General features: G+C 35.5%; 1 protein-coding gene across 2 annotated transcripts; it reads right to left on the minus strand.

Annotated features, from left to right (window-relative positions):
- Nucleotides 1-585: 585 nt before the first annotated feature.
- On the minus strand, nt 586-15,085 carry aup1 (AUP1 lipid droplet regulating VLDL assembly factor). Of its 2 annotated transcripts, none has more exons than XM_051918503.1 (12): nt 14,864-15,085; nt 13,955-14,092; nt 12,412-12,562; nt 11,003-11,193; nt 8,402-8,474; nt 5,069-5,142; nt 4,550-4,616; nt 3,724-3,829; nt 3,444-3,587; nt 2,522-2,673; nt 1,222-1,310; nt 586-1,068 (listed from the first exon to the last, which is right to left on the minus strand). In XM_051918503.1, exons 1-12 carry the CDS (start codon nt 14,902-14,904, stop codon nt 1,023-1,025), a joined length of 1,272 nt encoding a protein of 423 aa, XP_051774463.1. In that variant the 5' UTR covers nt 14,905-15,085; the 3' UTR covers nt 586-1,022. The 2 variants fall into 2 exon arrangements, with proteins under 2 accessions (XP_051774463.1, XP_051774462.1); XM_051918502.1 differs by having other exon boundaries at nt 3,706-3,829.
- Nucleotides 15,086-15,587: the final 502 nt, after the last annotated feature.

Below are 15,587 nucleotides of genomic sequence, written 5' to 3' on the forward strand. Positions count from 1 at the left end.
ATCGCTAGGCAGGCTTTATGGCCATTGGCTAGACGAGCGGTTATAACGGCTCTCGACATTCAAAACGCTTATCTAAAAAATTGTTTTTTTTGTGAAGAAGGAGGGGCTGCAGGGATATTTTCCAAAACTTGTTTGCTTGTAGAGGACAATTAAAACCAAACTGAAGCGGTTTTGACAGTTTAACCCTTCCATTTGTTTACCATGACCATTACAAGGTGCTAATTCATTTATATGGCAGTGATAAAAAAATAAAACCTCTGATAGGTTTAAACCTTATCTAGGAACCTAATTTTGTGTAAATGAAGAAAAAGTTGTGAGTATAAACATGTAGTCCAGTCACTGGGCTTTACTGTTGTGTACATGAGTATTGATCATTCAGCTGAAAATAAATCTTTTCAAAAAAATACACCTGATAACAAAAAATTAGCATTGTGAAGGTAAGACATGCTACAGGACCTATTGAAAAAAATGACAACTATCCCTGACAACTTTATTTTCCTTCACAAAAAATATTCATAAATCAGATACATAAATTACCGATGATGTATTAAGTCTAGAAAGTAGTACAAGAGACACAATCAGAAGTCTTTGCATTTCTATATGATCTTTAATGTCTTTAAAAGCTGATATTGCATCAACATGTATCCTTAACCACATAATAAACCTCAAGTTGTTTTAGTTCACTGGTATATGTTTCTGAACCCTTATTTTCTACCCAAAGACCTTATAAAAATAATATGAAGTGTGCCAAGGTCGCTGGGTCTTAATACAAATTGTTTACCAAAATAATTGTTTTCTGTTGCAGAGAGAAATAATAAAAAGACATGCATGATTGCCATGCAAGAAGATTTACAAAGAAACAAAAACAAGTAAGGAAAAAATCCAGTCTTCTCTCGGCATGTTTGGTGAACACAAATGTTGTTTCTTTCTGGGTCAACTCTATAATTTCTTCTTTGACTATGTGAATTTTGTTAAGCAGCTGTCTTTCCTAAACAATTCCTCAGGTGTGTCTTTGTCCACGGTCATAGATCATCATCTTTGTTCAGTCCATGTTTTTCAATGTATCGTCTGCGGGTGGGGTAAACAAAGTAAAGATTCGGATTACTCAACTCAACACACACACACAATGGAGTACAACATACATTTATTATACAATAAACCTAGTGGACACTGACAAACAACAGATTTCAAACATCATTTTAGTCTTTTTAAAACAATTACCTTCTTGCATATTCATATAAGGCTTCTTTTCTCTCCTGTAGAGTCATGTGTCTGTCTATGGGTGATCTCCCAAAAGATTTGGCAGATGGCTGTTGAATAAATACACAGACATATTTATATAAATATCCTGTCAGGCAAAAGGCTTCAAAGTTACTATTTATAGGTAAATTCACTAATATAGGCCATGCAAGAAGGAGGCTATTGTACTGTTTGTACAGGATGCGTTCAAACTCAAAACACAGAGCTTGTTTTTTGTAGTGCATTGAAGAATATTGCAAATTTGATTTATAAATTGTGTATAATAAATCATAAATGGTCTTGTTAATAGTGATGTTTGATTCTTTAACGAATCTTTCTTTTAAGCCGGTAACAGATCGGTTCACATCGAACTTTAGTCCCAGGTTGATGGCGCAAGGTGCATATCTGAGGTAGCACACATGTTCTTTGCGCAGCACCGAAGGAGCCAATAAGTCTGGTCAGACAGGTTATTAGGGGTTTTCACACTTGAAATAGTTAACCCTGGGTCATTCTAAACCCTGGGTAAACGGAATCCTGGGTTATCTTGCTTCACATTTCACACTGCTTATAATTTACCCGGGGTTAACAATTAACACTGTATATTCCTTAATCCTGGGTTAACGTTCTAATTTGCATATTTTTGGTGTCAATGATTAGATGCATCCTCGTATTGCCGACTGTACTTTCGAGTTTATACTGAATAGACATTTCGAACTATAAAGGTAAGAATGAAACGGTCTCTTCTTCACTCAAATTGTCGCGTTTTCTGTCAGCATTTGACATTTTTCCTCTCAAACGCTGAATTTACTGTTTATATACAATGCGCAGTGTTTCCGTGACTGTCCGAAGCATGCAAACATGAGTATGCGATTGGTTGTCTGTTGCTAGCTGTAACATTCTACTTGTACACTTGTACAAGTGTGAAACGTTCCTTTACCCAGGGTTTAAAAGCGGTGTTTGGAACGACGATAACCCGGGGTTAAGCGCAGTGTGAAAAGCCCTTGAACCAAAGGACCAGTTTCGAAATTAACAAAAAAAAAAAAAAAAAAAAAAAAGAGAACCAAATGGGACAGCTCATTTGGTTCTGTCGGACATGACCGAAAAGCTGACTTTCAACTCTAGGTTTGATTCATTCATTTCGAACCGATTCTTTGGATCGATTCTGTGAACCGGCTTGACCAGTTACCCACTTAAAAGAACGATTCATTCAAGAACTTTGGATAAAAAACTGATTCATTTGCTCCTGCATCATTTCAGTAAGTTATGTGAGAGTTACTGGTACCTTTAAATTGGGTGTGGATGCCATTACAGACGGGGTGGAGGAAGCTGCTGGTTTGGCTGGAGCTGAAGGTGTGCTCGCAGCAGCCTCTGAGCTGAACTGGTCAGTATGCTCCAGCAGGTTGGTTATGGTTGTGTCCACACAGTTGGTCTGTACTGTACAGAGACAAAAGAAAGGGGTTACTTAAAGGGATAGTTCACCCAAAAATGAAAATTTGCTGTTAATTTACTCACCCTCAGGCCATCCTTTTTTTTTTTTTCAGTAGAACAGTAAAGAAGATTTTTAGCTGAAACAGTGGTCCTTAGTGATTCATATAATCGTTTTGCTTCATAAAGGTGATGATACACGGGCAACTTTTTGAGCAATGTTGCCGAGTAATGTTGCTTGGGCACTTTCCCATTGAAAATGGTCAACAAATTTCGATCTATCCAGATAGAAATTTATTGACCATTATCAACTGGAAAAGTGCCCAAGCAACATTGCTCGGCAACATTGCTCAAAAAGCTGCCCGTGTATCATCACCTTAACACCTCAATGTATCAGGAGCCACGGGTAATAATTTAGTTTTGCCTGTATATGATTTTTCGACTCCCAAAGTGATTGTAGCCATTGACTTGCATTATATGAATCACCAAGGACCATGGTTTCAGCTTAAAATCTTCTTTACTGTTCTACTGAAGAAAAAAAGTCACCTACATCTCGAATGGCCCGAGGGTGAGGTGATCATTTTTGGGTGAACTATCCCTTTAACCAAAACCATAATGGCTGAAACTGAATTGCAAACACCCAAGAAATCAGCTTTGCATTAGTACAGATACAGGGGAGCAATATAAGAGTACATAAGCTAGTCTGAATTAATATTTCAAGGGGATATCATGGTAACGACTAACTGCATACTGCAAAGCATTATGGAAGGATGACATACACAGGTCTCTGGTGATGACCGATAACGGGACGTCAGGCAGCACCTCTTTCACCTGCTGCACCATACGTGCCACTCGTGAGTCTTCTGCCCCTGTACTTGTGCCCAGGAAACCCTGTGCCACTGTGCGAGGTCTGGCACCCAAATCTGAAAAAAAAAAATATATATATATAGTTTCATGTTACACTAGAAGACAAAATACATATACTACACTGATCCAGTGATCTAACTTTATGTATAGACACATCATAATTTCATTTCTCACCATTGAATCCGTTCTTACTTGAAAGTGCAGTCTGAGGGGCAACGTGTCTTTTCCTTTTGATGTGTTCGGCTTTGTCTGCTTTAGTGATCTGTGTGGAGATCACGCCCAGCTCGGTGGCCAGCAACTGACGGAGGGACACAATGGACATTACATCAAACGGCACACCGAAACAAGTCAAAGCTTTGAAATGGACAAGAAATAGATCTGAAGGTTAGGCTGATGAAAAGCCATGTCAGGGGACAATAAGATAATGGTTTGTTTGAACATGTTTTTAATGGTAATCCAATCAAGTGTGGCATTACTGGAAAATGGATTCAAATCCATTTAATTTCAAGGCATTTCACAGACCATTCATTACTACAGAAGCATGACTTACAAACTTTCAACAGGATATAAACAGAAGATCGGTATATGCATTTACATGCACTTTAAATGCTCTAGTTGACTGAAATCATACCAGCCCAGTTTTTGTGAAGTCGGACTAACACTACCAATCAAAAGTGTTTTTTTTTTTTATGTTTCTGAAGGAGTCTCTATGCTCGCCAAAGTTGCATTTATTTAATCAAAAATATAGTAATACAGCAATAGTTAAATATTATTACAATGTAAAATAACCTTTTCTATTTGAATCCATTTTAAAATGCAATTTATTTCTGTGATCAAAGCTGAATTTTCAACATCATTACTCCTTCAGAAATCATTCTAATATGCTGCACTATAATCTATAATCGCTGTACATGAAAACATACTTTTTTCAGAAAGTAGGAAAGTGCAAGTGTACAATGTTTGATGGATAAAATACACAGAATTCAACATGAAAAAAATAAAAGGAAAAAAGTTTTACCTCTTGGACTTTGCTGGCAAATTCTTGATGAGATTCACCATCTTCTTTAGACAGCGGTGGAAGCCATCTGGTTGAGAGCATTTCAAAACAACCACACCTTACATTTTTGTACAGAGATACTTAGCAAGAGTGAGAAAGAAAGTTTATTCATTCAGAAAGACATGCTTCTAATTCTTCCTTTATTCACTCAATAATTACAACATTGAGCATTACCATTAAACATTAGCATCTACTTCAAAATGGCAACATTTAAAAAAACTAAAAAAATATTCAAATATTTAAAAGTGACAGTAATAAAAGTACAATACTTAACAACAGGCAAGTAAGTATGCACAAAAATTCAGGACTGAACCTGAAACTGTCGGTTTTATAAGCTTCATACGCAAGACTCCTGAGGCTATTAAATACTGAAAAGCTTCATTATTGTATTACCAGTTCTGGCCTGTCGAGAGCAGCAATAGAGGATTGTACGTTTAAAATACTGCCACTGGACAAAAGAGAGACTGTAATATGTAGTACCTTACATGGTACACTGTGAACGGTACAAAAAAGGTCCACAGCAGCTCCGTCAGCCATGAGGATTCTGGAGTGTTCTGAAAAGAAACAGAGAAAGACCTTCTACATCATCCTAGATGCTAGTGTTTAAGAGAACACAGTTATGTGCATGTCAATAGCTTAACGCTTATTATCTATACATACTTTCACATGCACAATGCAATCCTCTCTACCAAGCTGACCAAGACTACTTATGGAGCTGCAAAAGCAGGTCATTAAAAAAATCGTCAAGAAATTACCATCACAACCATAAGCACATTAACATATGACCGTCCACATTTACAGAAAACACCTATCCAGCATTCAGCAACTCGCCCCGTCCTGATGAACGACAGTGTGAATGGCACCAGATGTTTTCACATGAAAAATGGTAAGCAAATCATAACAAAGGTCATCACATATATAAATGACTTAAAGGGTTAGTTCACCCAAAAATGAAAATTGTCATTAATTACACACTCATGTCGTTTCACACCAGTAAGACTTTCGTTCATCTTCAGAACACAAATGAAGATTTTTTTGATGAAATCTGAGATCTTTCTGTCCCTCCATAGACAGCTATGCAACTGACACTTTGACGCTTTAAAAAGTTCATAAAGAGATCGTAAAACTAATCCGTATAAATTAAGCGGTTTAGTCCAAATTTTCTGAAGAGACTCAATCTCTTTATATGATGAACAGATTGAATTTAGGCTTTTATTCACATATAAATATTCATCAACTCACACATCAGTTGCAGGTAAACAGAAGCTCAAGCCCGACGTGCGGGAACCAATGAGGTTCATTCTCATGTGTTAAGCCCTGGATACACTGCACAATTTTAGCAATCCTATAAGATCATTACTTTATAACACTGTGCGACCCATCTACTAAACTTGGGTAGGACATGCATGTAGACTGTACGATCATGATACCTGTTGACTCGTAGGCTACGATGCAAGTTTCTATAGAAGAATAAAATGTCATCAGCATGCGCTACTGGTAAACAAAACACCATGTTGAATCACACTTTGGCAGTTTTTATGTGTGCTGAAAATAAAAAGGAAGCGGCGAACAAAGAAGGTAAAAGAGCTTGAGGTAAGCAGTTTTAAGTTTTAGTGCTCTGATTTCATGTCGTATTTTTATTGGCTGGTCAGTAAATGTAGGTCGTAGCAGCAAACACACTGTGCGTTGATCATGCTGAATTTCTGACACTGTCAGAAAACTATCGTAGGCTAGCTTTGGTGGCAAGACCGGGAAAACGGCCGTCTTTGAACCTCTCTCACTGTACGACACAGAACCACAGATTAAGAGCCACGATCACAGAAATCGCCACGATCGTTTCATGATGGCAATCTTTCGTCTGGGACAGCCAAAAATCGTGCAGTGTATCCCGGGCTTTATGCAGCACGTTCAAGCTTCCGCAAGAACCAATGAGGTTCATGCTCGTGTTACGCAGCAAGTTTGAGCTTCCTCGAAAACCAATGAGGTTCATTCTTGTGTATTATGCAGCACATTTGAGCTTCCACAAGAACCAATGAGGTTCATTCTCGTGTTACGCAGCACATTTGAGCTTCCTCAAAAACCAATGAGGTTCATTCTTGTGTTACGCGGCACGTTAGAGCTTCTGCAAGAGGTTTGTTCTCGCACGTCAAGCAGGTTTGGTTGAGCTTCTGTTTATGTTCGCTGATCAATGTTTATATGTGAATAAAAGCCTAAAATGAAATCTGTTCATCATATAAAGTGATCGAGACTCTTTAAAAAAATCTGGACTAAACCGCTCAATTCATATGGATTAGTTTTACGATCTCTTTATGAACTTTTTGAAGCATCAAAGTGTCAGTTGCGTAGCTGTCTATGGAGGGACAGAAAGCTCTCAGATTTCATCAAAAAGATTTGTTCATTTGTGTTTCGAAGATGAACGAAAGTCTTACAGGTTTGGAACGGCATGAGGGTGAGTAATTAATGACAGAATTTTCATTTTTGGGTGAACTATCCCTTTAAAGCTACAGTAGCATCACTAGCCTGTATAACTTTTAGAGCCTAAGAGGTCAAAAACCTAAATTATAATTATAAAGCTAAATTATAGATTTTTTTTTTTTTTTTTTTTGATGTAAGAAAGGCAAGCCATCACAAAAAACCCCCGAAACTCAGCATATAGGCAACTTGCCTCACTGACATGAGAAATTAATCTATAGAGAGCTTGAAATGTCTACTTTTAAACGAACCAATTTAAATAAAAAACAAATACTTAAATTAATTAATAATTAATATTTATCATACATATATAAAATAAATATAACACTACAGTACTAATAAGGAGTAGAAAAAAGTAGTAATGTAACATAATAGAAATTAAATATTTTCCAAATAAAGTTTTACACTTTTATAATGTATATTAATTTATCACAATATAAATTGGATATTTAGTAGTATGGAAGCTTGTTTCCACCACAGAATAAAAAATGAAGTTAATTGTGACTTTTTATCTCACAATTCTGACTTTTGTTTCATTGCTGACTGAGAATAAAAGTGAGAATTTTTTTCTCACAATTGGACTTTATAACTCACAATTGGGATTTTATATCGCACAATTCTGACTTTTTAACTCACAATTGAGAATTGCGAAACGTAAACTTACAATTGCGAGAAGAAAAGGCAGAATTGTGAGATAAAAAGCTGCAATTACCTTTTTAAAAAAATTTATTCTGTGGCTGAAACAAGCTTCCATACTTTACACATACAAATATGTAGAGGCCTTTTAAATTTTAATGAATCAGATCCTTGGCATCTAAAGATTGAAAACCCTGATGTAGGAGTGGATCATATACATACTCCAGTGTTTACTAAAACAAATAATAAAACCATTTTGCAATGCTGTAATGGGAGAAAGAGGTCACTACGAGCCGATCTGCCGACCTTTGACAGTCCGTCTTTCTATTGCACTGTGAATCACTTATTATCAGTGCTGCTATAAATATCCTACTCATGAGCCACGCTCACACAAAGACCCTCTTGTGTGTGTTAACAGGAACTTGAGGATGAAAAAAGATCTGGAAACTCTAGACACGAGTGACAATTATTCAGTCTCATTTAAATGCCTGGTTTTCATAGGACAGTGATTTACAGAAATGATAAGTGCAGCATTGACATAAAAACCACAGGTATGATTACATTACATACACATTCAAAGCAAGAGAGGTAAATATTACCTATTATGTGTGTGAATTTAACCAGGTCACAGGAAAACACCCGGTAAATGCAAACCACAATCATTCAACAATAGTGCGTAATGAAAAAGTGTTTAAATGCAATTACCACAGCTATGAAAGGCCTCTTCACCAGCAATGCCACAGGCTGGATGGAGTCAGACACAGAGAAAGGCCAAGAGCTGAGGAGAGAGAAGAAGTTGGGCTTTTAAAAATGGCATCTTCCTTAAAGAGAAAAGGAAACATCATCTAAAAGCTAATGGCAAAGTGGGTGTCAGCTGATTTACAGGCAGTAAAGGCTAAACCTGAGGATCAGTAAAGCTTAGAGAGGAACCTTCAAGGAAGCTTAGAGAGGATCTGGCAACCCTCCCAGAACAGATCCACATTTAATCACCAAAATCTCAGCATTAAAGCAGTCCTTACTTATCAAACATGATTTACATCAGGCACCTGACTGTCTACTTACAGTACAGTCACGTTTAAAACCAAATCAGGCCCTGTTTCCACCTGGTATTAAGATGTATTTGGTCGATCGGATCACAAGTAGACGAGGGAGACACATTCCCGTTTACACCTGGTGTTTTAATCCGTCTCTTTTGTCCACTTTTGACCACTTCTGTCCTGATTTCTTCGAAGGGAGGGTCTGTGGGCGGGTAAATGTATGGGCTTTTTCAGATCTTTTGATCCTAATGGATGAAATAAGCTCACACAATTAACATATGAACGTCACTGAGATGATGGAAAAACAAATGGAGAGCAGTAGCTTTCGTTTTTGCTCTGACAGCCACAAGACCATCTGAACGCTGTGAGTGTGTGTTAGAAATCAGGAATGGTGAGAGAACATTGTGCTTGGTACGTTTTTCATCTTCTAACCAAACCTTGGTCTTCAGCCGACAAAGTTTAAATCCCGTCTGGCAAGTGCTTTCCATGTTTACGCATTAGGTCAGTATGTGGAGAGTAGGCGTTCGATCACATGAACGTCTACACTATGAAAGCAATCTGGTTGAATGCGTTTGACTAACTCTGGAAGTGGTCAAAAGTGGACAAGCTCAAAACATTTTAGACCCTGTTTACACCAGTATTTAACATAATGCACTTGTGATCAGATGGACCAAAACGCATTTTAATATCAGGTGTAAACAGAGCCTGAGATACATTATAAACAGGTATTTAAACTATAAACATTGAGTCACTTTTGGCTAAATGAATTAAATCTCTTTCAGCCATATTACCGTTACAGTCATCCCATAGGTGAAAAGAACAGTTCATATAGTTTATTTTATTATACACTATAGCATTAGTTTATAATAAAATAGATATATCATTCTTTCAACCTACAAATTAAGACCTTATTATATATAGCATCCAACTTCACACTACAGATGATCTGCATAAACACAGTATACTCACTTAAAGCAAATATCATTCGCGTCACTGTTTATATCATCGTAAAATGTAAACTACATTATCCCTAGAAAGTTGGTTATGTAAGTATATCCAACTTTTCGGCAAAGATACAGTACATGCACATAGGATGATATATACTATATAGCAAATCTCAACTGCTTTATTGTTTATATTATCATAAAATGTAAACCACGATGCCTAGCTCTATGTAAAGTTGGATATATAAGTATGTCCAACTTTTTATCTGCATACATACAGTATTCTCGCATAGGGAAACATATACTATATAGTAGGGGTGTAATGATATACTCATGTCTCGATTTGATACAAATCACGATCTGAACTCATGATAATATTGCGAAATTTTAAGCAAAATGGTTTTTTTTATTATTACTTTATTATTATTAAAATATTATTAATTTTATTTTATCATCATCAGAACACACAAATATTCCCACACTGCATTATTATACATTATATTCAACATTATATATAGTAGTTTAATGTAGTAATGTCACTAAAACTCCTTAAAATTAATTTTTTTTCCTCACACAGTACTCACGCTTTAAATGCAGGAATTCGTTGAATACCTTCCCACCTCTCCCGCTATTAATGCGCTATACATATAAGAATAAACCATCTAAAATCCTTTGAATAATCATACTACTAAAACTAAATGTGATATGGTGATTTAAATAATGCTTGCGCTTTCACTTTAAGGAGTGCCGTTTCTGCGCGTATGCGCTTCAGATGATCAATGCAATCCATCACAGTTCTATTCGCAAGAAAGTGTGTTAAAAATGACTATTCCCAAACTGTAAATGGTGAGTTCAAGTATTAGAGGAATGAACTTTAAATGGAGGGACAGAAATCTGTCAGGTTTCATAAAAAAGTATCTTCATTTGTGTTTGGAATTTGAACGAAAATCTTATAGGTTTGAAACAACATGAGGGTGAGTACATGACAGAATTTAAATTTTGGGTGAATTATACCTTACAAATACAGTAAGCTGAGTCTTGAATAAAACTAACTATTGCAAATCATATCGTTTATATCACCGATAAATATCGTTGCATTTTTATATTGCGATGTCTCAATATAACGATGTATCGTCACACCCCTACTATATAGCAAATCCCAACTGACTGATCTGCTAAATGCAATAATAAGGCATAAAGAAGATATTATACACAATAACACAATGATTTTCTGTAAAGCTGCTTTGAAAAGATGTGTATTGTTAAAAATACTTTTGATTTGACTTGACTATAGCCAAAAGTAAAGAAAGGATAATGTTTTGAACCTGAACTTGAGGAGGCCGGTCCGGCCGTTGGTGGTGTCCTCCTCTGGAAACAGCAGGAGGGGTAAAGCGTTAGGAGATGAGCAATATCTGCGGAGGGTCTCCGTCAGCTCCGTCCTGCTCCCTACGCCCTGACCCAGCTCCATAAAGCCCCTCGCCCAGCACAGGAACCCCACGGGGCCTTCCAGCAGTGGCTAAACGCACAGAGAAAGAGCCAAACATGTAGCTGTTTGATAGTTCATGATAATGATAGTTCACTAATTCCACAGTAATGAAATGAAAAATTATATAAAAGGGAATATAAAGCAATTAAATCTTATTCTTTTATTAGTGAAGCTGAATCGAGTAGGAAACATTGTGTAAAACATTGTGTTTTTTGGTTGGGTTTAAATTTTTTTTGAAAGAAGTCTCTTCTGCTCACCATGCAAAGCTACATTAATTTTATCAAAAATATTGTAATATTGTGGAAAATTATTACAATTTAAAATAATTGTTTTCTATTTTAATATATTTTAAAATGTAATTTATTCCTGTGATCAAAGCTAAATTTTCTGAAAGATTACTCCAGTCTTCAGTGTCACATGATCCTCCAGAAATCATTCTAATTTGCTGATTTGCTGCTAAAGAAACATTTCTGATTATTATCAAAGTTGAAACAGTTGTGCTGCATTTTTCAGGATTCTTTGATGAACGTAAAGTTCAACATTTATGTGAAATAGAAATATTCTGTAACACTGTAAATGTATTTACTGTCAATGTTGATCAATTTAATGTGTACCTGCAGAATAGGAGTATTAATCAATTAAACATTTTTTTTGAATGGTAGTCAGTGTACATATACTGAGTGCATTTTACGTATACTGTGCATATTATGTAAATTGAGTAGTTGTGTATTTTTATTTTTACTGCATAAGTTGTGTAAATTATTATTATGTATATTATATATAATATTTAAATTCATAATTTAATTCATTTAATACACTAATTGTAAATCATCAATTTTGTTTACTCTAATGTACAATTACATGTATTATTAATAATTTAAATAAAACAAACTCTCTAATGAATTTATATTAAAATGAATTTATTTTCTAACTGAGACCTAGGTCAACTCAGAGAGAAATGTAAGATCAAGCAGAGCATCATGACCTAATGTTTGAAACTGAATGTAAGTTACTCCTGCTGCCCCGCATTCAAACAATCATTTGAATCATTTGAAGTGAGCAAACAGAGAATTAAACCTCATTCACTGGCCTTTGGCCCAACATTAAGTCAGCACAGCTGCCAAAGGAGAAACAGACCTCTTTGTGTGAGTAAACCAATGTAAGACACAGAAGTCAAGGGCAGAGCAAAAGAGAAAGAGATTACATCATGCTGGGAAAACATTGAGACACACATACACACTCACTCACCGTGTTACAGGAGGTCAGGAGGTTGATCATATTGTGGTCGAAATGTGTAACGTGATTGCAGATGTAAAGTCGGGCAGTTTTGTCCCGTAAGCGCGGGCTGTTCTGCCGGACATGCAGACCCAGCACTGAACACATTATTCTCACGATGAACCTGAAACAGCACAGACAAATGCCAATTCACACACACTGGCATCAATACTGCAAACATACAAACACATAAACTAAATCTGCCAAACCAAAAATGACAAATAACAGACATATTTTACAGTATTTTACACTACAATTTACATGCATGCATTCGGAAACTTGTGGCTGATCACCATTTTATTAATCATTTTTAATAAAAATCACTTAATCGGGTGTGTGACAAATTCATTTTTACAAGTAAAAAATGTGTGTAAAAATACATTCATTAAAAAAAATGCTGTTCAAAGAAAGTTTGAGCATGTCACACTGCAGCGGTATTGTTAACCATAATGATTAAAAATCATTGAAATAAAGCTAAAAAAAACGTAAATTAGACGTTGCCTTGGCAAAAAACTGAAATAAGTTTAAGATAATATAAAGCTATTTAGACATATTTTAATAAATATTATTAAAAATATAATTAATATAATTTTAATAATAAATAATTAATACTATTATATTGTTAAAATATTTGAATACATTTTAAATATTTTAAAAATGACAAAAGCAACAACAAAATTGCTAAAACAAACTAAAATTAAAATGAAAACAGAAATGATTAAAAAAGTCTTTCTAAATTTTGCTATCTATTAAAGGATTAGTTCACTTCAGAATTAAAATTTCCTGATAATTTACTCACCCCCATGTCATCCAAGATGTTTATGCCTTTCTTTCCTCAGTTGAAAAGGAATTAAGGTTTTTGAGGAAAACATTCCAGGATTTTTCTCCATATAGTGGACTTCACTGGGGTTCAACGGGTTGAAGGTCCAAATGTCTGTTTCAGTGCAGCTTCAAAGGGCTCTACACGATCCCAGACGAGAAATAAGGGTCTTATCTAGCGAAATGATCGGTCATTTTCTAAAAAAAAAAAATGTATATACACTTTTTAACCACAAATGCTCATGTTGCACTAGCTCTGCGATGCGTCATGCATTACGTAATCACGTTGCAAAGGTCACAGAAGGCGGAAGTACCGAGCAAGTGTCTACAAAACGAATGTGCAAAGACTAAGTCAAACGCCTTTTACAAAAAAAGTAAAACAACGATGTCAAAAGATTTTAAAGTTGGAGGAGAAAATGAGACGGTACTACCACGGTACTTCCACCTATGTCACGCGTGATCTTTCCAACGTGATTACGTAATGAGTGCCGCATGAGCAAGACGATCATTTGTGGTTAAATAGTATAAGTCCACTATATGGAGAAAAATCCTGGAATGTTTTCCTCAAAAACCTTAATTTCTTTTCGACTGAGAAAAGAAAGACATACATCTTGGATGACATGGGGGTGCGTAAATTATCAGGAAATTTTAATTCTAAAGTAAACTAATCCTTTAACGCTCCAGTGTGGCGTCTTACCTTCTGACAATACTGTCAGGTAGTGCACAACTCACTAGAAACACATGAACACCAATAAATATTCGCAGTAGCATCAAGCACAAGCCCACAGGAGAGTACAGCAATAACAGCAGCAGGATGAAGCGGTCATTTGGTAACCTGTGGAAACACATGACAGGAATAGAAACCAACTTGAATCTATTTCTGAGAACGGCAGTTTGGCAGAAACCAACATCCATTTCTCCATGTCAGAGACCTGAGCAGTGTACACAGGAGACCGCATAACTACATTTCCACCAGTTTACTAACTAGTGCAGTTCATTTCTGCTGTCTGACTTACTCTAATATATCAGGATGACTAAACTACCTGAGAAACATGATGGTGGGAAAAATCATCTAATATACGATCATGCATTATGATTTAAATGTAGATATGTAGGATTTGTGTGTGTGCATGCAACAGACCTTACTCCTGACATAAATAATCACAAATATTAGGACTCATTGTGTTAATATACAATATATTTTTGCAGGTTTCAATAACTGTAAACACAGCCAGACTTTTATATACTGCATTAATACCATAATAGTACTGTTCAAAAGAACAGTATTTATTTGAAATAATAATAAAATAAAATAATAAAAACAAAACAATTGAATACGTCCTTGCTAAATAAAATAATATTTTTAAAACTGTTTCATTAGCATTTATGGCAAATATAATATATTAAATTACGTAAGTGCAAAAATAATCAGAAATCATTCGTGTTTACTATTTATTCTCATATGTATGTATCTGAAGATCATACAATAGTCTCTAACAGACTTTATACGGTTGTGTTTTTGAGGGTTTGATGTTGAACATGCTACAGCTAATCGTGTTAGCTCTGCAACTGTTGTCATTTCAAGCTTTAAATGTGAATAAGTTACCGCTGGAAGTCGAACATCTGCTCAATCCCCCGCGTCTCCATTATTTAAATTCTTTCTGGGATATTGTCAAAGGCTGCTGCATACTATTCTTCTGGCTTTAACGGAGGTGAGAGGGGGGAGACGCTAGCCCGTTATTAGCCTGTGCTGTTATTCGCCATGTTGAGAAGCTGCTGATGTGATGTTTCTAGATGGAGAACAAAGAACTTCACGAAAGAAACGAGATTAGACACTCAAGCGCTACTTCCGTGCTGGATCACGTGCTTTGCTGTAACGCATCTGATTGGTCTTTAGATGTTGAGGACATAGACTTAATAAATACAGTTGAGGATCGCTTTTATACAACAAATACTATTATAATACTCAATATTTAATAGTGCACACCACCAAATAATTGGAGAAGTGTTATGTTTCACAAACACAACATAAAATAAATATTGTTTAACAAGAATTAACAAGTATATAACAAGAATTTTATACATTATTCAAATTCAAAACTGCTTTATTGGCATTACTGTAAATAATACAATATTAAATAATAATATTGAAAATAATAATAAAATAATAAAAAATAATATATATTATTTATGTCTATACATTATTATGTAGTAAAATAAGTGTCTTAATTAATGTGTAATTAAGTATTAGCCAGTATTATGTATCAGTTCTAAGCCCTGAGGTAAGTGTCTAGCGACCTCTTCTGCCGCATTTGTTAACCTTTTACTAA

Source organism: Ctenopharyngodon idella, chromosome 14 (assembly GCF_019924925.1).
Source record: "Ctenopharyngodon idella isolate HZGC_01 chromosome 14, HZGC01, whole genome shotgun sequence".
In the NCBI taxonomy this organism is placed as follows: Eukaryota; Metazoa; Chordata; class Actinopteri; order Cypriniformes; family Xenocyprididae; genus Ctenopharyngodon; species Ctenopharyngodon idella.

Bases quoted from the DNA above. Each gene is read 5' to 3' on its own strand.
- aup1 (XM_051918502.1), bottom strand. From the start codon at position 14,904: ATGGAGACGCGGGGGATTGAGCAGATGTTCGACTTCCAGCG. The intron at 3,830-4,549 runs GTAAAACTTTTT...TCCCTCCGTCAG, and splicing joins TTGCCAGCAAAGTCCAAGAG to TTGCTGGCCACCGAGCTGGG. The intron at 1,069-1,221 runs GTAATTGTTTTA...CCCCACCCGCAG, and splicing joins TTATATGAATATGCAAGAAG to ACGATACATTGAAAAACATG.